At 31.7% G+C, this 22,654-nt stretch overlaps 1 protein-coding gene across 28 annotated transcripts; it reads right to left on the bottom strand.

Annotated features, from left to right (window-relative positions):
• Window positions 1–3,304: 3,304 nt before the first annotated feature.
• On the bottom strand, window positions 3,305–19,668 carry Wupa (wings up A). 28 transcript variants are annotated; one of them, XM_026635312.2, is made up of 13 exons: window positions 19,482–19,637; window positions 17,787–17,824; window positions 15,905–15,922; window positions 15,520–15,648; window positions 15,315–15,438; window positions 14,014–14,114; window positions 11,501–11,544; window positions 10,661–10,802; window positions 9,678–9,695; window positions 7,990–8,031; window positions 4,370–4,445; window positions 3,962–3,997; window positions 3,305–3,453 (listed from the first exon to the last, which is right to left on the bottom strand). In XM_026635312.2, the coding sequence occupies exons 2-13, from the start codon at window positions 17,799–17,801 to the stop codon at window positions 3,443–3,445; spliced, it is 756 nt and encodes a 251-aa protein (XP_026491097.1). In that variant the 5' UTR covers window positions 17,802–17,824; window positions 19,482–19,637; the 3' UTR covers window positions 3,305–3,442. The 28 variants fall into 28 exon arrangements, 22 of the variants coding, with proteins under 22 accessions (XP_026491097.1, XP_026491096.1, XP_026491094.1 ...); XM_026635311.2 differs by lacking the exon at window positions 14,014–14,114 and adding an exon at window positions 14,535–14,635; XM_026635309.2 differs by lacking the exon at window positions 14,014–14,114 and adding an exon at window positions 13,716–13,816 and having other exon boundaries at window positions 19,482–19,636.
• Window positions 19,669–22,654: the final 2,986 nt, after the last annotated feature.

Below are 22,654 nucleotides of genomic sequence, written 5' to 3' on the forward strand. Positions count from 1 at the left end.
TTGTAATTGATTGTTTTTAAGAGTCTTAAATATTAAATAAAACTGAGTAGCTGATTAACCTTAAGGATCATTGTAAAAGCAAATATTTCGCAATCGAAAATTCGAGTGATTTCTGTTTAAATCAGAATAATCTTTACTCAAGTACCCTTATACGCGATATTGAATCATTTTATTATAGGATTAAATTAAATGTAAAGCTACCACTGGTTCTGCTTCTGGTTCTCCATGAGACTCATACTGTGCAGAGCTGAAAACGACTCAGTATTTTCTATTTTCATCATTTATTTTATATAAATAATGTTAATCAAATATAAATCCATATTGAAGATTAGATTAGACTAAGATTTAAATTTATTGATAGATCAAATTAAAAATTAAAAGCCAAGAGTTCCGAAGTTATAGTATAACAAAGATTAACATTGCAGTAAAACAATTTGGATATAATCTTATTGTACTGATGTATTTTTTATTATATAGGTAGACACCCGCCTACCATCGCCCATAGACAATGGCGCTGCAAGAAATATTAACAATTCTGTACATCGACAATGCGCCAACAACGTTGGGAACTAAGATGTTATTTGTGCCTGTAGTTATACTGGCTCACTCACACCTCGAACCAGAACACAATAAGTACTGAGTACTGTTGATTGCTGATACAGAATGCTATAGCTACTTATTGGTAATAAGTGAAAATAATACAAGTAAATGATTGCTAACATTACTCCAATTAATCGAATTTTCTCTTTTGCCTTTTTATACTTGTGCTAGTTATGTTTGAACAATTTCGTTTTATATAAGATTTTAAATTAACATGGTTATTTTTATTACTAACAGTATTTAAAACGGGATATTTACCATGTTTTTTATTTTTATTTGGTGGAGCTCGATATTTCGACATTATCTACGAATGTCACGAGACTGAGTTCCACCAAATAAAAAATAAAAAAATAATAAAAAACATGGTAAATTTCGTTTTATTTCTTTATATTCCACTCCGAGGGAATGGAATGTTCTAATTATAAAATTCTCAAAATACCAATATAAAACCTTAATATCAGAGCAAACAATTACTTAAATGGACTAAAGTCCACTTAATTTAAACCCCTACATTAATACCAGACACGAGCTTAATGGGACTAAAATAAATCCGGTGAACATTATCATTAAATTACTTATATATTTGGAGACCTCATTTGAACCGTTCTTTGGTTTGGTCAAATTAGGTTAATGTGGCACACCTCGTGACCTTCATCTCAGTGTTAAGTGTTAAGACCGTACAAAATTTCTTTATTTCAGTAAAATGAAAACTGGTTTCATAATTTTCAACAAAATTAACACTAAATTACTCTATAACAATATATATAAACAATAATAAATATATTTATAAAACACAATTCTTTTAGTTTCTTATTAATTATAAAAAAACGTCACAGTAAGAGTAGTTCGCAATACTTAACGAATTTATTTAATGAAAAAAAAGTGAATCAATGAATTAATATCGATAATATTTTTTTTCGCTTGTTTTATTCATGAGTCACAAAAAAGAACAGAATTTTTTTTTTACATATTTTAATGTCTATTTTACGTTAGGTTTCTATCGCATTAAATCAATTTTTCAAAAGTACAGAATTGATCTCCATTGAATCATCTTTACAAGGGCATTACATGGCAATTCCTATCCGACTCGTGAAACAACCGGTTTACGGTGATACCCCATTTTAGTACGTGTATCGTACAAAAGTAATTTCTAGATTTTCTAATTCTGTCACATTTCACGATCGTGTTCTGTGGTAAGTTTTAAAATTATTCTTATAGAATATCTCTACAGAATTACAGAATATTGAGAGTGATTGACTTACTTACTTATAGAAGCAATTTTTTCTTGGAAACATTCTTTTTTTATATAATATAAGAGCAAATCGATCACCTGATGGTAAGTGATCTATGATGAAACTTATATTGATAAAAACAACATTAATAAAAATGCTTGTATGTTTGTCTGCCGCGCGTAAACTAAATCTTACCTAGCCACAACAAAACAATATATTTTCAATATATATTTATCAAGGTTCTGCGTAGAACCTTATTCTACTCGCTCAAAGCCAGGCCAGGGAGCTTTTATGAAATAAATACACGAAGTACGTCTATTTAAATCAAATTCAAAGCAATAATACAGCAATATAATTATATTAATTAAAACCGAGCAAACATACTCGTAGCCATAAATGGAGTTCTTAGAACATTTCGTCTCGATTTATCCATTTATGGAAAGGCTCCACATTACACTATTCCGGGCGAAATATTGTACAAGGGTAATTTACCTTAAATGTGTTGGGTGCCGGGTCGAACTAATAAATGTGGAGATAGGGGTATTGATGCGTAAGGTCTCGGAGCTGAGTCAACCTAATTTATAAACAGTTTAACCCGACTAAAGGCCAATAAACCGTTTCAGCTTTTTTCGATAATTCTGATATTTCCCTTGATAAGGCACTGAGTTCAAACCTTTGAATATTTATTTGTTTAGATAGATTTTCAAAGATGAGAATGCGTCGAAAAAAATAGTGGCCAACGGTTGGTCATAAGAACGTTCACAATAGCCGAGAAGTTGGACGTTTGGTGAGTGTCAAGCGTAGCTGTGAAGCACACTAAGATAATAAAGTCGAGTCGTTTCTTTTAGTTCTGTTGTAGTAGTTCTATACATAAATAATCTTAGGTTAAAATATATATGGAATGCTTAAGAGTAAGTGACTTGTGAGTGGGGATTTATTGGTATTACCCAAATAAATAGCAGATAATTACAAAATAGGAATTCTGTAAATACTGTCACATAATTTTCTACATTAAATAATCAACTAACATTATTTATAAATATCGTATTGACAAGTAAATCAAAAGTATATTAATATTATAATCAAATAAACTTATAATATGTGTTCATTAATTAACAACAGCTGAACCAATTAAGCCTCGTCGAGGGTTTTATCATCATTTAAAAATCATTATGATTTAAATACGTAAAATTAACAATGATTCTAGTGGATTGAAATTGTCAACGCGAATTGTGAACATGAGTAAATAGTGTTTACCTTTTAGAAGGTACATGTTTAAGGAATACGCGTATTGTTTACGCTTGTTCTATTGATCTAGGATTGCGTGTGAACAACATAGGAACAAATGTCGCTGAATTTCTGGAGAATCGGTAAAGATTGTTGGTGAACTTTAAAAAATAAATAAACAGACCAAATATCACATCAATTCTGCGTATATAAGTTCATCTTATTCTAAAATAAAACAAAATGGATGCATTATAAACGAATGGTTTATTTTATAATAAAATTAACAATTATAATTAACGTGATAAAATATTTGTACGAAATAAAGTTCCTGAACTCGCGGTCGTGTGCTGGTGATACGAATGTGTTACGTTATCTTTATATCCTTATGCTGATGCTGTGAAAAAAAAATTAAAAAATAAATAATATTAGTCAATTTCAGTTATTATTAAATAAATAATATATTAACACTTAAAAGTTTTTTCAAAATATATTTAATTTTTTACAATATGGATAGAAAATGAAGCTTAAGTGATCATCGTGATTTCAAATATAGGCAAGTACTTAATTTATTAAGTAGTTGGTTAGTGTTTATAAGTAATATCTTTCTATGTCGGATGAAATCTACTTACCAGAAGATCTAACGAGAAAAACATGAGACTTTTTTAAAATAAAAAAGTGACTGGTGTTGGCTTTTGATGTACTTTTTTAAATATTGCTAGTCAGTCTTAAAATTTACATTTTAGGATTACTAATGAGTATCTATATATATTTAATTGAACTCAACTACATATTATACTTTGTCTTGAAATGCTAGCTGTATATTTATACTATTTTAAAACTGACTTCGAAAAGGCAGAATGTTATATTTTCTTTTTTTTATTATTCATCATTTATTAACTCACCTTGTACTGGTGGTGCCGCAGGCGCTGGTGCGGGAGCTAACAAAGAAATAAGAATGATAAAGAAATTGTCAAGTTTGTCAGATTTTTTTTATCTTACTTCATTTTTTTTTAATATAAGATTAAATAATGATGACCAGCTAGGCTGGGACCTTATTCTTTACACTGAAATACGAACCATAAAAAATATATCCTTGTAATAATATATGTATGTCAAATATCAAAATAATTGCTCAAAAATTTTGCGATTTTAAAATGGGTGATTTACAAAACCCTTAGACATATTCGTAGCGCAGATGTTCAGTGAAAATGGAAAATTGCGTTATCATTCAACTCGTACTTGTTGAATTTGACAACCAATTTGCGTTTGATAAAATAAGCAGGAATAATAAATGTAAATAGATGTGTTACCCGCAGCTGGAGCAGCTGGAGCACCAGCTGCAGCGGGTGCACCAGCCGCAGGAGTCGCCGGAGCGCCTTCGCCCTCCTATAAGACAACATACAATTTATATAATACTTGACATTTTAATATACAGTGCTTTGTGAAGCATATAAGACTTAGTTTCCATGCACTATATTTGTTATAATATTTAAACAAAGAAGAGAAAAGCCAGCACACACTAGGCAGCTATAATATACTATGCTTGCTTGATATAAAGTTTTAAAGATAAAACTATAACCTTTAATTAATTAATTCCTAGTCTTAGTAATTAGCCATAGTCTAAAAATTCTGAATCGACACAACAGTATATCTTTAAAAAAGTTTTGAGGACAGGGCATAGAACTTTTGTCCAACACATTACACATAGTAAAATAAAAATTAATGCTAAAAGAGAATTAACGAAATAAATACTATTCATTTATTTCCATACTTTATACTCCACGTTGCGACAGTAGCGTGAACAAATTATTTAATTTATAGAAGCCAATTCAATTAAGCCGCTATGAATATTAATATATTTTATCAATGAGCGAGTGTCATTGGGTTTTATAAATGGTTAATAATTAATATATAAACATTATTAAATAATTGGCTATTTATTTCAATGATGAATTTTCCAATTAAACGTTTTATCTTTATTTTAAGGTCCAATGTTTTTGAAGATCTTCAAAAGACGGAAATTGACAACGATTTTAGATACTTGAACTAGACAAGTCGAGTTACGAACATGAGTGAATGGTGTTTACGTTTTTAATGCCCAACATTCCAAGATAACTCCAATCTTGTCCCAACTCACGGTCGATCGAAACAGACTCTCCATACTTTTTAACTTCATTCACTATGTAGGACATTGAAGTGATAGTTGCTTTTGCGCTATACTTTGACATTGATGTGTGGAGGGTTTGTTCGTGCAAGTCAGCCAACTCCTTTGATGTGGGTACGATTTACCGCTATTGGAACTTTACTGCGCCAAACGGTCCAACATTGTCACACGTTTACCATTCACCTCTTTACACGTGAAGGGTCGGACAAACAGTTGGGCTGTTGGACGATCGTTTGGAGCCGGCATAAGGAATACGCGTGTTGTGTACTCATGTTCCATTGGTCTAGAATTCAGTGTGGACAAAGTAGAAATAAACGTCGGAGAGTTATTAACAAATACGGAAATTTCCAAATGAACATTCCTGAAAGTATTAGAATTATATATTACATTATAATTATATAACTATGTGTGTCTATCATAAGGAATGTAATTTTCTAGCGGGAAAAAGTTAATTTTGCGAAATCGTTTAAAAGCATAACACGCAGAAGCTTATTTAATAAATTAGGTCATAGAGAATATTGATTTCTAATTTTGGACATATGGTGTCCATTATAATTTAGTAAAATGTTGAAATTTTAGACGTCAGCGATATTAAGCAAAATATTCCAAAAGTATTTTTTTCCGTACTTACCTTGAGTCTAAATTATAAAGTTCGTGTACTGTCTCGATTTGAATTTTCGTAGATAGTTTGGGTGCTGTATGCTTGAAATACGATGTTAATTTGTTTCTGCGGAATGTCTGACTTCAACAGATGTGATTATGTAATAATATATTTATATACGAACGTAAAGTGTACATATAGACTACCTAGTCTATATATGACCGCAGATCCTAAGGTTAAAATCCGAGGTCGGGTCGATAAAAAGTTATTGAGTTTTTCTATCGAAAAAAATCTATGTGGCTGGCCGGAGTCTTGAAGTTGGTAGTGTGTACACTCTCGTATATGAAGAAGGCATGTAAAGCCTGAACCCTTTCAGGTCTTGTGGTATTTGTCGTCATATCGGATAATGAGAGTGCACCTGTGTGTGTGCACCAACACAACCAATCACCACCAACCAAGATTGACCGCCGTGCCTGAAATCGTTCAGGACGACATCATATTCTTTAACTATACTGCATTTTTAATTTTTAAACATATCATTAATATATTTTGAACTCAATATTTCTTATTACATTACGATATATTAGTATTATCTGTATTTTTTTTTTGTTTTATCTCTCAGTTTTGACATAAACAATACTGCTATTTTAATTTGAAACAACGACATTAGTCTGTAAAACTAATAGTAAAATTATTTCTGTCAAAGGTTTAACTAATGTTTTACAACCTGGTTATATACCGACATTAAAACTTTAAATAAATATAAATAGTATTTAATTTAGACTTACGACCACATTTGAATTGTCCATTCCTTAAGCGCGGCATTAACTATCATTTGAAAATAAATTCCATACATAAGAACCGACAAGAAAGATATCGTACAATGTACAAAACATATATTTTTTAATTCCCATAACTTTGATATTTTCATAATGAAGTCTTTAACCGTCTAGGCATTTGGACTTCTACGATAAAAATAATGGTTACCGTTATTTTAAAATAATAGAAGCATGTAAAAATTAATTTAACCATACACCTACCTAAATATAAATTTATGCATTTAATAGACTGTTAAAAGGAAATCATAGACTTGTAGTTTTTGGCTGAAACTGAAGAAGGTGAGTTATATGAGTAGACTATTATGAATTAAATAGAAAATAAATGACCGAAAATATAAAAATAATATTAATGTATGATTGAACGAAGAGGTGACGAATGACTGGAACGAATGAAAGAATAAAACAAACTGCACCGACACCAAGTAAATTGAGAAAAAGCTATACGATAAATATATATTAAACAACATGTTATATTTGATATGTATGACGTTAGCTTTAATTACTTTATTGGGCACTAAAATAAAATAATTAAATTCTTATTATCCCGTTCAATTAAGATGTGCTGCCATAAAGTTATTCGTATTATACATACGTTGTACATTCGGCTTAGGACCAAACCAACCTATAGATCAATTTACCGTGCGGCGGCTTTTTGACATTCACATTTAGCCAAACTTCGTTTTCCATATTTGCAATAATTGGAATTTTACTTATATTATGTTTACGAGTATGTATTTTATTTGATTGGTATATTTATGTGTATGGGATTTCAGTACTTACCAAAAATAAATGTTGTACTGCAATTTTTTCTAATAAAATATATGCAAACCATAACGAAAACATAACATTCAAAATATAATACATATATATTTATCACATATATCTGTATATTATAATATTTTGCGGGTATATGATTTTCTTTGTAGTATTATTTAAATAAAATCATACAAAATGAGGTAATTAGTGCAAGGAATCATGGCAACGAGATTTTTTTTTTTTTATTTGACAATAGATGCAAGAAAGGGCAGAAGGATTAGGATTAAAGGAAAATGACATCGCACTCGCGTAATATAATACAGAAATTAATTTTATTTAACATATTATTAACTTACAAAAACATTATTTATAAATAAATAATTATAAAAATTGATGATCGAAGTATCGTCAGAAAATACATAAAGAATGGTGAAGGAATTTTATCAAGGAGAATTGAACCCTGTGTGGGGGTAAAATCGTGCTTGAAATGCATTTTTTGGTCAGCTGTTACAAAGGTCACATAAATGTGGTGGGAACAACACTTCATGCCTCAACTTCCTCCTCCTTTACCTTCTGGTCTCCTGGCTTGCCCTTGGACCAGTCTGGTTTTTTCTGTAAAATAATTAAAAAAATATATTAGTTCATTTATATTGTACCGTAGAACATTAGCACCGACAGCATGAAACTACAGTCAACCAAACTCAAAGGCGCTGTCGACTATGATTTATAAAGGTCTGTAAGCAAGAAATCTGCTTATTTCAAACTAATTTGTACAATCTAAATATGTGTTATATCTGTCCACAGATTTAAATTGTAGATAAAACTGAGCATAGATTTATATACAAAATATATGTAGTGTATGACAGTCATTTAATTTAAAAACTAAATCAATAAAATCGAAAATAAATTATGGTACTATAATACACTACAAAGCGTTGTCATTAAAACAAACGCCTCTTGAAAAAATAATAGTAATTTCCTAAAAATTAAAAGACAATTTCATTTAATATCATTTTGAATACGTTTAAAATAAATATCGAGGCGTTTGTTTTAAGATCTCAATAAGCCAAACCCATACTTATAGAAGGATTTTTTTACATATGTAATTCCATATCTCATTTCGCGGCTAAAATGCATTGCGGGAAAAAGAAGGGGTAAATTGTTACCATATATTAAATAAACGTAGTATACAATACAGTAACAATTATGACTTTTGATAAAATAAATAATTCGATTAAAGCTATAGACCTCATAAATTACCAAAGTCCGAAAATAACAACAACGAAGTAAGCTAAGGAATAAATATATTTATTCAATGTCGGTGTATAGCTTAATCTGCGAGAGTGCCAATAATAACGCCCGATTGACTCACAACACAATTTGGTCAGGATAATTTAGACAAAGGGAAGTCAGAACGATTATGTGTTCAGCAAATTCGATTTGAAAGAATGTAAAAGCTTATTGCAGCATCAAACACTTTAAAGCGGTGATATTTTATAAGCTTGTGAAGGGTAGGAAAATCTATATCGCTATCAAAAATAAAGCGTGCTCCTTGAAAAATGTTCATTTATATTGCTGGTTACATTCTCAATCTTATTCTGAAATCAAAATGTATGGAAAATAATGATCCAATTTCGAACTTTAAAAAGTCGTATTACTTTAAAATGTATGGAAGATGTTTCAGTTTTCGTCCAATTCAGGCACATTTTTGAAATTCGAATTATTTTCGAATATTTTTTTAAATTATAAATTTAATGACTTAGAAGGTACGTTAATAGTACACGAATTGGTATGGTATGGAAGAGATTAATTTTGTAACTATAAAATACTGACAATTTAACATGCGACCTTTGGCATATTAAACGATTAGGTTTCTATATTTGACATTACGAATACTTTTCAGAAAGTGAACAGCAATATAAAATACTCTTGTAAGATGTGTAGTCTTAAACTGTGCCGGCGGCTATGAAGTGTCAACACCTAATAAAAATTCATACAAATAAATTCGAAAAATTCAATAAACCAATAATTCTACTTCCTGTAGAAAATTTTCGAAACGAAGAGAGTCTACGGAATCATTTGACGACATCGTATCTCGTGTCAAAGATTTCCAATAAATAAAAAGTAAGAAAAAAAAAACAAAATTCCATCTTAAAAATCATTTGCATCGATTACATTATATTATACAATGTAATACATTACATACTACGTGAATTTCTATCAAAACATGGCTCTTTTTTACAAGTCGATCTAATTACCTTCGCTCCAGCACCACCCTGTAAAGATCGCACTCATTGAAATTCAACTGTTACAAAGTACCTCAAAAGATATAAAAAAAACACCTTAAATAAAGCCGCCTTAAAATATATTATTAAAATGATACAAATGAAAAATGGCGAAGTTTGTTAATCATGAAATGTGTTAACATTAGCATAGAAACGATAGCTTGAATCAGCCCTGAAATCATAATAAATCAAGATTTGCGAAGCTGTGGAGGTAATCGTTCGATATTTATATAAAGACTGATAACTTTGCCTTAAGCGCTAGTGGGAGGTCGTAAAACAAAACGTTATTGACACAATATTCACAATTCGTAGCGCAAAGGGAAGCTTATTTATACGCTCGCTTCAAACTGATCTCACCTTATTTCCCTTTATATTTGAATTTTATGGGAAATTTTAAAGCCAAAATAAACGATATATATAATTTATTAAAAAAAATAATTTATAATTAAAGTAAATAATTCATCAGGGATCGATGTGATGGAAATATTGTAATAGTAATTCATGCGTGAAGCTAAATCACTTCTTTCCGATAGCCCAATCAGCTTTCTCCGCTTTCTTAGCCTGTTGGAACATTATGAGAACATGTACTGGATTGTTTATACGATAAACAAAATGTATTATGTGTCCTTTAAAATATCAAGAAGAACATTTCGTTGTACGAAATGTTGTATCTGTTCTACAGATATCTACTTCAATCTAAATTGTTAATTTTAATGGAATCTAAAGCTACTATCCTAACAATGTTATAGGTAATGAAATATTAAAAGTACAATTAAAACTAGTGTTGTTTTTCTAATTACCATATAAATAAACAAAGAGTTAAGGCTTACCACAGATAAGGTTTTAAATGTTGTTTTATTTGAAAAAAAGAATTGTATAGAAATCTTTTTTTTATAATTTAGTCAAAGTGAGAGAGAAATTTGTTAATGAAATTCAACGATTCTCCGCATATTTACCTCTTTGTCTTCTTCTTCGAGGGTGAATTCCTTCTTTTTGACAACCTTCAACTGGTTACGGAAGTTGAATTCGGCCGCCTTCTTCTGGAGCTTGGCGAATTTGTTCTCATATTTGGACACCTTCTTGAGTGTTGGTTTGACGCTAAATAAACATGACACATTGCATTAAAAGGTAAGCAATACATAACCGGACTAATAATTAGATCTTCTTTTTCAAATTGAATGATTAGTAAACAGAAATGTACTGTATTTAAATGTCAGTAACAATACTCTAAATATGGAAGATCACAAATAACAATTTGTAAATCAAACATTTTATAATAACCTTGTTAATTTATCTCTAGAGGGAATTAATGCAAACAAGAGGTCCTTGTACTGATATGAATCGTTAATTTATAATCGTTATTAAACCAGTTAACTCTAATACAGTCAAATGTTTAGTTGAATTAATTAATTCATTCTATTAATGTGAATAATACTCATTGTTTGAATTAAAATGACGGCTTAAAGCTAGAGATTAAATTATCGCTGAATTAATTTTGTAGGTATTTTTGTGGTTGAAGACGATTCTACCGCAGACAATTACCAATTAAGTTTCATGTGTTTTTGTAATTATAGTTCATGTCCTGCTCGGTGGTAGCTCCAACCTTGCTTACGATTGCGTGAATGTCGAAAATAGAAACATAAATACCATCATCTGCATATTATTTATGCGAGGACCCAGAAAAACTTATACCTACATCGCCAATAAGATTTCGTCTAATCCTTAATTTCTCTTATAATTTTTGGTTTAAATATAATTTTATGAAACTTAAAACTTTAATAACTAATTATACTTACAATTTTCCTCTGAGGTCATTGACTTGGGAGTTCAGGTCAGAGATCTGGTAAAATAATAATTGTGTAAACAAGAATAGAAAAAATCACGAAAAAAACCTTATGTTTCTCTCGTTTCGAAAGCTTTAGAAACATTATATAATTACCTTTATTATTGGAACAAGTAAGCTGAAGTGTGTCAGTAATAAAGAATACAGGTGTATCATAAATCATTTCAATGATAGATTGTTTGGCTAGTACAACTTAGTAAATAAATAAGTAAACTATAACACGTAAAAACAATTAAATTCGAAGGTGTAACAAAACATGCAATACAATAAAAATAGTTTAGAAACATAAAAAGCGCTAAAATACAAAAGTAAGCCTTAAGAAGTAAAGAAGGAACAGTTATCCATTAACTAGTTCGCAAAAAAATACATATTATTATTTCAAAGCATAGATCTACATAGGTAAAGAGCTGAGCGTAGATTAGGCAGTGTTATTTGCGAGCTTGTAGAATATTTATCATTAAATTTTAATGTGATATTCACAGAACATCTTCGATATTATGGATATATCCATTACGATCGTATTATCTAATGCCATTGCTCTTCGCCTAAATGTATTTTACACCTCTAATCACTAAATGTGTATTCTTATCGTGCATTCACCCGTGCCCTGTGCCGGGTAGCTGGTCACTTGCAGTACCTGTTCGCCTATGACACTATGTGCAGGATATATTACATGTGAAAATATAGTGCTAGCAATATTCTACCTCTTCGTTGCCTAATAATAAAATATATAGCCTACACTTACCAAATGTTCATAGAAAATTGTAGATTGTAGACAGTTTTAAAAATGGAAGGTCAACATTATAATTAGAAGATTACTTCTAATTTGATTCAAATAATGGATATATGTTTGTTGTAGGTAATCGCAATCGAAGTTGTAATATATTGTGCACTCTAACAATAAATTCATAAATAACAATGCATTAACGGATTGTGTAACATCAGTTCACCACACATACAATTAAGTACAACGTCGTTGCAGAGTGTATGTATCAGAGTGACGGTGCAAAATCGATCGGCTTTTATCTGTATGTAAATGTATACATAGCATAGTGTCATGAATTCGTATGTGTATATTTCACCATTCCACACAAGAAAGTGAACATGTATCCGAGTGAGCTCCACTATTTCGGACTCGACAGGATTAGGGAAGGATTTTTATCGACCACAGCATGGCACTTTCAATTTTAAGCACTTGGTGTCCAACTAAAACATAAGGGTCTCACAATGGTAAGAAATAACATATATCTCAGCGACCGAACACGCAAACAGTTCGCGCGGAGTGTAACGGCACATACATGAATTGTTGGAGATTTGGAACAAGAAGTTTGATTTACACTTTGCACTTGCGTGTGCCAATAAAGGAACCCGTCCATCGTTCCAATTTACATCGGTAACTACTTGTTATCATAAAAAGAGAAAATTCAGTAAGGCCACTAAGCTCGCCATCACACATGAAGCGTCACACGGTCAAGGTTGGTAAGTACTCGATTTATCATTATCGAATATATTAAAGTGCCATACTATTAGGAAAATTAATTGGGACTCTGAAGCCAATATCTAAACATTAATAGTTTTCTACGTCATGCATTAAAAAAAGCTTTAACGTTTGAGTCAACAACATCGTTGCGTAACTCTGCTAGTAGAAGGTCCTCGCATCGATAAATCGACTAAATGTTACCGGCTTTAGAACTTGAATATCCGATGGCGTTGAAGGTGTATATGAAATCGAGATATGAAATCGACGATGATTTAATGAATGTTAAGCGAGCATGCAGCTGGTCGAGCCCATCTGTGGCGAATGATTGCAGTGTTTGTTACGCCGATGGCTATTACTGGCGTTAGTGTAGTTAATCGTGTAAGCTCCATGTCAGATGACATCACCGTTGAACGCGGCAAAGATCGATTTTGCACCGCACGTCTTACCGTGGCTGGTAAACCCCGGCGAAGTCCGCGCGCGACAACCCTCTACTTCACGCTCAGGCATACACCTGCTCTACGAGTACACCACTAACCCGCGCCTCGACCATTATTTACAATCCAACAGCAAACAACCGAAAACTTACAAAGCATTATATCAAAGTATAAACACGATTGTCACACGCGCACGTTTGTTACAGAATCGATGACTGTGATATTCACAATGGTCACAAAGTATTGGTCAATACCTCATAATCTCTTTTCCTGACTTCATGTTCCAAATCCCACTTCTGGCCCTCACACACATACAAGCGGTCATAATACTCCTGTATTATTCTCTTGAGCATTGCTAAAGAAAAAGGAAAGATAGATTATTTAGCCGGCACAATGAGCATGGGCATCTGTGTGAGTAACCTGCGTTTGTCGACGGAGCGACGTGTGCATGTGTGCGGTGAGCCGTACAACTATCATGTCATGTCGTAAAAACTAAATCATTATTAACTCATATCACGTCATACGCATTCCCAATCCTAATATGCAGTTTACCTCCAATTTCCTAATTGCGATAGCTCGTTCTAGTTCATATTTATCCCCCTCAAGGTTGTATATTCTGTGCCAGTACATTTGACATATCGTCTGCAGTTCCGCTAAAGAAAAAGAATCACATTTTAAGGTTTAGATAATTTTGAGCGTAGCGCTATCCGCCTCTCGTGTCGTGGGTAGTGTAGATTCTTAAGGTATTGAAGCGTAAGCGAAGCTACATGAGAAAGTAGATGGATCAAATGGGCTGTTTAATTTTTTAAAATTAATTGTTAACTCGATGAAATTATCTACAGCTGTCATCTATTGCTCCATTCGAAATAACGAGACGATGTTATTTTAGCGAATTCAAAGATTTATTTTGTTATCCACATTAGTTAAAGTATATTTATTTTCAGCTGCCTAAAATGGTAAAAATGAGTCGGCTGTGAAAACAAAACATTATCTTTTTCTAGTCACATTTTTGGCATAAACTACTCAAACGTAGAGCGTAATACAAATTGTTTTTCGCCCAAACCAGGTCAGACCTCAAAATCTCTGCGAGCCACTTCCATCTCGTGGTCGTACTTCTCCTCTTCGAGCTTCGCGATACGCTGATGATAACCGGTTATGATGCTCGTGAGAGCCGCTACAAAATCAACCAACATTACTCCCGCTATCTAAGCTCACCGCCTCCCCTAATGGTAACCGCCATCGACAATGCTCGCGCGTATTATGTAGAAAGTAAGTAAAAGTGTAAGTCTTAGATAGAAATTTAATAAATTAAAAAGGTATGTCAGTATCGGCGTGTGAGTTCAATGACTACAGCTTGGAAAAGGAAGACGCAATAGAAATTAAAGGCCATTTAGATAAACAACCTATCAGATCAGCGGATCGCACGATCCGATGTTAAAATAGACGAAATATAGAAACACGCACTTCGACATCACAACGTTAAATTAAATAAATTATGGTAAGTTTTGTAAGTTTGTCAAAATATACGGCCTTTGACGTGGCTCGTCTCGCTACCTCCATATCTTTCCTCTTAACGATGTATTCCAGATCAAACTTTTCGTCTTCGAGGTTGGCAATGCGGGTGTGGTAGTCTTTGCAAACCCTCTTAATAGTATCTATAATTCGAATACACAATTTACATGGGAAACAGTGTTGAGATCACAAAACGACCTGCAAATTGCCATAATGTGTAGTGTATTTCTTATGATGTTTTTGAAACTGCTACATACATTGGTGTTATGGTTCTCTGTATTTATACAAATTAATGGTTCATTAAGTGATACGGTATTGACTCTGGTTTTTGTAATAATTACCTTCGTTTGCATCGTCAACGTTCTTGGGTTTACCGCACCTCTCTTCGATGATACGCCTTCTCTCGGCTGCTTTGCGTTCCTGTTCTTTCTTTAACTCTTCAGCGGCTTTTTTACGCAGGAGCAACTGTTACACATATTCATATTCTAAATAAAGTATATATTGTGACTATATACACTTATTGAGTCAAATGTGTGTGATACGTACCCTAAGCTTCTTCTTTCTCTCGGGGGTCATGAAACCTTTCTTCGCCTTCTTGGCCTTGGAGGCTTCCTCCATACGCTTGCGCACCTCAGCACGCTTGCGGTCGATTTCGGCCTGTTTGGCCTTCTTCGCCTAAAGATATTGTGATAGTAATGAAATTGGATATAATGTCTAACTTTCATTTTAATAAAAGAATTTGAAATCGTTAAAAAAATATTTTAAATAAACAATGAATATGATTAAATTTAAAGCAAAATTATGTAATTTAATTTTATATATTTTTTAATCTTTGATAGAAATTGTTACATTATTTATTGATTTTATTTAAAGAAAATTATATAATATTAGATAAGTGGTGTCATGTTCTTCTGATTCTTCGCTACTTTACCTCCTCGAGACGCTTTTTCTGTAAAACAAATAAAATATATTTATAATTTGTTTCATTATCGAGATTATGTTAATATGCATTTGTGATTAAGTGATTGTAGCTTAGCGTTGATTAAATACTTCTTACGTGTAAAATTATGTAGTGTGCGTTTTATATTTTATGGTGCAATTTCAGTTATGTGTAATTACGATTATATAGCTATTAACCGCAATTATATATTTAAATGCATTCTTATATACTTTGCATTAAACGTATTAGTATTGATGGGCACATTTTTTATAAATTCATGGTTCAAAATTTATATTCATTAAGAAAATTGTGCGAAAACATATAATATATTAACTGTTATTTACGTACATATATATTTATAATATCGTTTAAAATATTAAGTTTTAGTGAGTTTAGATCGACATTTAAGCAGTTATCGAACTTCGTCCTGAATCAACTTACATTTCTTTCGATACATATGTATATATATTATCATTCTGTAAAAAACTATTACAAAAATTATCTGAATATTGTAAATAATTTCATAAAAATATTTGTCGATTTTGTAACGACAAAATAATGATTATGAACAACATTAAATTGGTCTCATATCGAACATTAATAATATTTGAGGAGAGTAATTAAATTTTGATTTTGGATTTTTAGCCGAGTCAAAGTGCGTCTTTGGCGAGTTTATTTGTGCAATAATTAACTCTGTCATTAATACCATAGAGTACTTAATGAATACAATAAATAGAGAACCAAAATAAAAGTCGAACGCTGTAGACGTTGCAGGAAATACCTACTTATATTGTATTAAATACATTTGTTGGCGACGTCTAAAATAGTTCGTTTTAGTTCGTGATGTAAAGTAAACATGTGTAAGTTGTTGTTATTTGTGTTAATATCTTACCTGTGTCTCAAGGAGTGAAATAATTCAATACTGTTGTATGTAGACAGTGGAAATAAGGTTGATAATATCCAGAAGTCAATCGCAGACGATGCAGAATGGAAATGAAACAGAAAAACACACAAAAAAAAATTAGCATATTACTGTATTGTATTTTTTTAACAGTATACTATCAATTCTCTGTTTTAAAGAATTACTAATATTAATTTTACCCCTTTAATTAAGCTTAAAACTTATGCTAGAATTGAACGACAATAACCCAAAGTGTCAGGCTCAAACCTGCGATATTTTACATCACTAGACGATCCTTAAACTGAGTTACACATCTTTAATCCAACAAGAAAATTATTTCAATAATAATATTAGAGAACTTTGTTCTATATCTTATCTTAGTCAAGCTAGAATATTATTTCAACAATACATCCTTTTGGTAATACGATGTAAAGTTAGTTAGATTCCATGTTTGATGCATTCAGAGTATACCAAAGGGTCTGTCTATAGACGTGGTCACCACTCACGATCATATTTTTACAAAATTTTGTTTTATTAAATCATATTTAAGGTAAATAACATTTTTAAATGATTTTCAATTTCATCTCTGAATTTATTAAATAAAAGGAATAAGAGATCACTTTTCAAGTACTAATTTCTGAACTACCTATTCAATCATTACTCTAAAATTTTTACAGCTGCAATTTTATAAGAATTTATTTCCTATTTCGCTCGTGAAATGTTGGAAACCTTACAAAATGCGAGTATCCTTTAAATATTGTTATAATTTTTAGTGAATGTCGCATATAATTTATTGACATTTCATTAACGTCTTCTACAGTGAGATTAATTTTTTTTCTTCGAGAATAGCTCTACTGGCCTCAATTACTTTTCAGTATAAATAGTATGAAAAATCTTACTTGAATGTTCTAGAATCGGGTATCATAAATATTATTAACAACTTAAAAAAATAAAAATCAGTTCATACCTCACTTCATCATCCGCCATTTTGTGTTTGTTGTTTGAGTGTCCTGCAAGAAAGAATATTTTTATTGAATCAGGAACTGCACCCTTCACATCGTTTATAAATTCATAAACTTATAATTTCAGAACTTTAATTCTCTGAACCAATTGATTAAAACAATTATTTTTTATCAAGTCCAATCTAAAATATGTTAAGCCCAGTCTAAAAGTATTAAGTCACACTAAAAAATGTCTTGTAAGTCTTCGCATACATAAAAGCATTCATAAAAACAGTCACGAAACTAAAAGTCGCTGTCATAGTATTGTTATATGTATAAATTTTAACTTAACAGAGCATTTAAATAAAACAACTAAGGCTGTTCAGAAGTATTTTTATCGTCTGCAGAATTGTTAGGATATTCTCAGAAGAAAAATTACTACTTAAATGTTCCTAAAATGTTTCCCTTAAAACTGACTTTCTGAATATGCTTATAATTTCCACCGGGAATGTTAAACTTTGAATATGAAATCCGAGAAGTAAAATATTTTCTTAATATTAGTTGATATTAAAGATAATATATATTAATTCAATGAAGTTTAGGAGTAACTTTTGATATTAACATTACGTGCCATTTTATAGTTTTAGAGAACATAGAATTCGTGCTAAATTGTTATTTAAAACTTCCTGGACAAATGCCAAATTCCTAGACTAAAACTGATATTTGATATTGGCGAAGATATAACGATCTGCATAAATTTCATGAATGTTGCAACCACTAAATGTCTTTTAAAACGATTTCAGCATTAAAATTACGGCAGGGCATTCACATTCTAAATTAGGTCGAGTAAAAGTCATAATATGGGGCAGTGTGAAAATACATTCATTTTCCGTTCGCGTATATCGCCGTCATAAAAGTGTGCCGTAATTAGTTTCGTGAGAGTTCGGGTAATTTCGAGCGCTGTCGTCGGTACTCGGGTAGATCGCACGCGACTGAAATAGGCTGGCGCGCACTCCCGCGCATCCTAATTTGGTCGCAGTCGGTCTTCTTCAATTACACGCGGTTCAGATGTAGCCCTTGACGGACGCGAAAAGTGTAACAGGATATCGGTTTATTTTCAGCAAGTTATGCTATTTCTTCGTAGTATAACTTTTAGAACCTTTTAAGATCTCAAATGATTAATAAAAATTAAGATACAATTCATTGAAATCAAAATAAAATTAAGTTAAAGTAAATTAAATTAATAATTCTTCCGTAATAAAATATATTACTAGTTAAAGCAGTTAAGAAAATTATTTATAAACAAAATAATCCCTTTTAATGCTTATAGAAAATAGTTACTTATATATTTATTTGAAAAAAAATCTAAGGAGGTCAAAGTAATGAGGTGTTTTATCGTAAGTCTCAATGTCATGTCCTGAAGCCGGATGAGACATTAACAGTATTTGATCTATAATTATCCGTGACGTCACATTATCATGTTTCATATTAATAGACGCGATATTTGGAACGTATTTTATGCATTACGATTATGTTAGTTAACTTGTCTTCCCGATGGAGTTTATTACGAACGTATGGTATCACATATATACACACAAGAGCCGATGCATCACGGCGATCCATTACAGAAGACGTTGATATATCACTTCACTGAACGATAGATGCACTCAGAAATCTTTGCGCATTGATTTTAGTTAGTAAAAAGTTAAACTTCACGGAAACTCACCTACGGCAAGAAAAAGAAGATGGCCCTACTGATGGTTCAGCCAACACGAGTCACAGTTGCTGACTGGCGGTCCGCGGGCGGCAAGGTGCGGCGGGCAATGAGTGGGCGCAGACCCCGCACTCCCCGCGCTCTCCCGAACTCCTCCGCATTGCTTCGAGACTCAACATCCCCCCGAGCTCCTCTGCTTGCGCACAGACATTTTTAGAGCAGTGTCGTTTTGACACCAACACCGAAATAACACAGCATGTTAGCTCCATTTGAAAATTGGATATCTAGTAAACACACAGATCGCAGGGTCGCTGCGAAATAATGTAAGAAATATGACCGATTGGTTTATATTACAGCTTTTAGGTCAATAATAGTCAACCAAAACGCAATAATTTATTTTTCTTCGTCGTGTTTGTCCTTACATAAGAGCTTCGACGGTTTCCTGTATTTATAAGAATAAGTTGAGAAATGAAAAAACTTTCCACGTGTTTGTATTATGTAACATAATATGAATATTTAAAATGAAAAATGATTTATTTTTATAAATGATAAATTTGTTTATATTTTATAAAGAAATTTACTTTTAATGAAACATTTATTCATCCCAGTGGAGTTACAACGTACTAAATTTATTTTCTGACACGAACCTGACACGATTCTAGTTTTTGCACACAGCGATTGTAATCTGTGGCACTATTCTATGAGAACAAGCTCAACTCGAAACTAGACGTAGAACTCGATATAGATATGTAAGATTTACAAAAAAAAAAGATTTAAAGGATATATATGAATAAAATAGCAAATTATTGTAATACTCTAAGTCAATTTTAAGTAAGTAGTATTTAAAAAAAAAAAACTTTTTTCAAGTATGCTCTAACAACGGTTTTATAGGATTTAATCAAAAGTAACGCTGTCACCGATTCAAAAAGTGGATTATATCCAAAAGACTCGGTAAAAATATCAGTAGTTACTCTTTTCCTCTACCGAAATACAGAAGCAACTATATATAATTCCAAATATTATATCCGTTATGGCGATGAAGGAATACGGACCTCCACGCTCTTTTATCGCCTACTGGTATATTCCTGTATTGCTTAATAAACCTTCTTCATTGATGTTTTTAAACATAAGATTTAAAATTGGAAGGTAATTTTAAAATATCTGCGAAATCTTATTATAGAATACCTTGTCCCAGGAAGTTTTGAAGATCATTGTGTAAACACGAGAAGTGAAGTATTTATGCAACGACTGCATATAATACATAATATATTTGAAAACGTATTATGATGTAACTGTAAGTAATCCTACATCAATAACAACATCCCTATGAGTGTTTCGAGCTTCAAGATTATAAATAGACCGGACAGCTCTTTTTTGTTGTATAAAAACAATTTTATTGTCTGTAGCGTTACCAAAAATAATGTACCGTAAAATTTAAAACAATTGAAATAACCATGATATACTTTCTAATTGAAAAGTATCGATATTAGTTAGATGTATAACTATGTATCTAACCGCATGTACTGCGGAGCTGCGTCTGCATATTAAAAACGAGTATTGAGGATTTCACTGAAGTTGTACGAGCTCTTAAAATACTATTTTCTTTACCTTTATAAATAATTTACCAAAACTGAATATAATACGATTGCTATAAATTTAAATGACCATCATAAAAACATTTAGCTTTTACTAACGTTATTACAAACTTCGTCAACTGCCAATGACTAGATTATTAGGCCACATATCCGGAGGTCCATATTTCAAGCTCCACGTGGGGTCAATATGGCGTTATTTAATTTTTCTGTGGAGAAATTCTCAATAGTAACTGCTGTTATAATATTTTCGGTAATAATAATAGATTCATTACAAAAAAATCCCACGTTTGATCATTACGACACTATAGGAGGAGGCTGTATTTTTACCGTAACCACATGACACTAAAGAAACTTAAATTGATTAAAATTAAAATCTTTAAGGTAGCGCAATAGTTTTATAATTTTGGTGTCGCGTTATAGCATACCTAGACCTTTACAGTGAATTTTTAGGCGTTGATATTTATTTCTGTAGTTAGTGTAGTATTTTTGCCGTATTGGCAATGTTCCATTCAAACCAAAATAACAATGTGCAGTTATTCATTGCCTGTTAAAACTCAATGACATAAATCATTTGAATATGACGCACTTAGTATATAGTAAAAGTAATTGTTATTCTTTAAAAAAATGCTTTTGTTATTATGGATTTTATTTTACGAACAATGGAAGAAGTGCCCGAATTTGGACCAAGGTGATTAATGTCAAAAACTAGCCAACTACGCAACATTATTGGTGTATGCACAACTATATGCACAAATATATATACATAACCAATCCCTATTTTAATAGACGAATCCAACAGAATTGGAGTGACATCAGACGAAGGACTCATAGTTTTGTTGTTGTGCGAGGCAGTGCAGTAAGAATGCCAATTCCCTAACTGCGACTTACTTCTTAAACATAATTGACGACTACCTAGGATTTGAACCTATGACTTGAGAATCTTTAGTCTTGCAAGCTTACCAATGTTTTACAATATTGTACAATATCTTTCATATGTTTTTAGGATATAGAAGTAAATAGTACAACCTAACGAATGTTTCCAGGCATTGGTCGTAAATATACGTGGAATATAAAACTTGACGTAAACCTGATGAGATAGCGCATACTTACACGGATCCCATTAACCTTCTGCCACAATAACTTCTGGTATGAAGACGTGTACGGGGGCCGTTGTTATTACTAGAATATTATTTTAGTCAAAAAAATTTTTTTTATCTTACATAAAATATATTTTATTTATTGGCCATTTATTTCGTATCATGAAATACTTCAATACATATATTGACATATTCTATACAGGATATCGTCTGTTTAACAAGAGATTTCTGCCATTATCCTAGACTAGTTGGAAATATTTACCTAAAATACGACATGGAAGCCAAAATTATAGATATTCGTTTGAAATATTGTCGAAGATAAATTCAAATATATACCATAAAATATACTAAATACCAGCAGATCCCAGCAACCGTCGTCCTGCTGTAATGTGTTCGTACCAATCGTAATAGGGATCCGTTGAATGGTAAACTATTGCTCCAATGACAACCAGGCATGAACTTCTGGTACTTTGGTGTAAGAAAAGAAGATACC

Source organism: Vanessa tameamea, chromosome 3 (assembly GCF_037043105.1).
Source record: "Vanessa tameamea isolate UH-Manoa-2023 chromosome 3, ilVanTame1 primary haplotype, whole genome shotgun sequence".
NCBI lineage: Eukaryota > Metazoa > Arthropoda > Insecta > Lepidoptera > Nymphalidae > Vanessa > Vanessa tameamea.

Excerpts from the sequence above, each read along its gene's own strand:
- Wupa (XM_026635312.2), bottom strand. Across the intron at positions 10,803-11,500 it reads AATGACCTCAGAGGAAAATT|CGTCAAACCAACACTCAAGA; the intron begins GTAAGTATAATT and ends ATGTTTATTTAG. Across the intron at positions 4,446-7,989 it reads GCAAGCCAGGAGACCAGAAG|GAGGGCGAAGGCGCTCCGGC; the intron begins GTAAAGGAGGAG and ends GTTGTCTTATAG.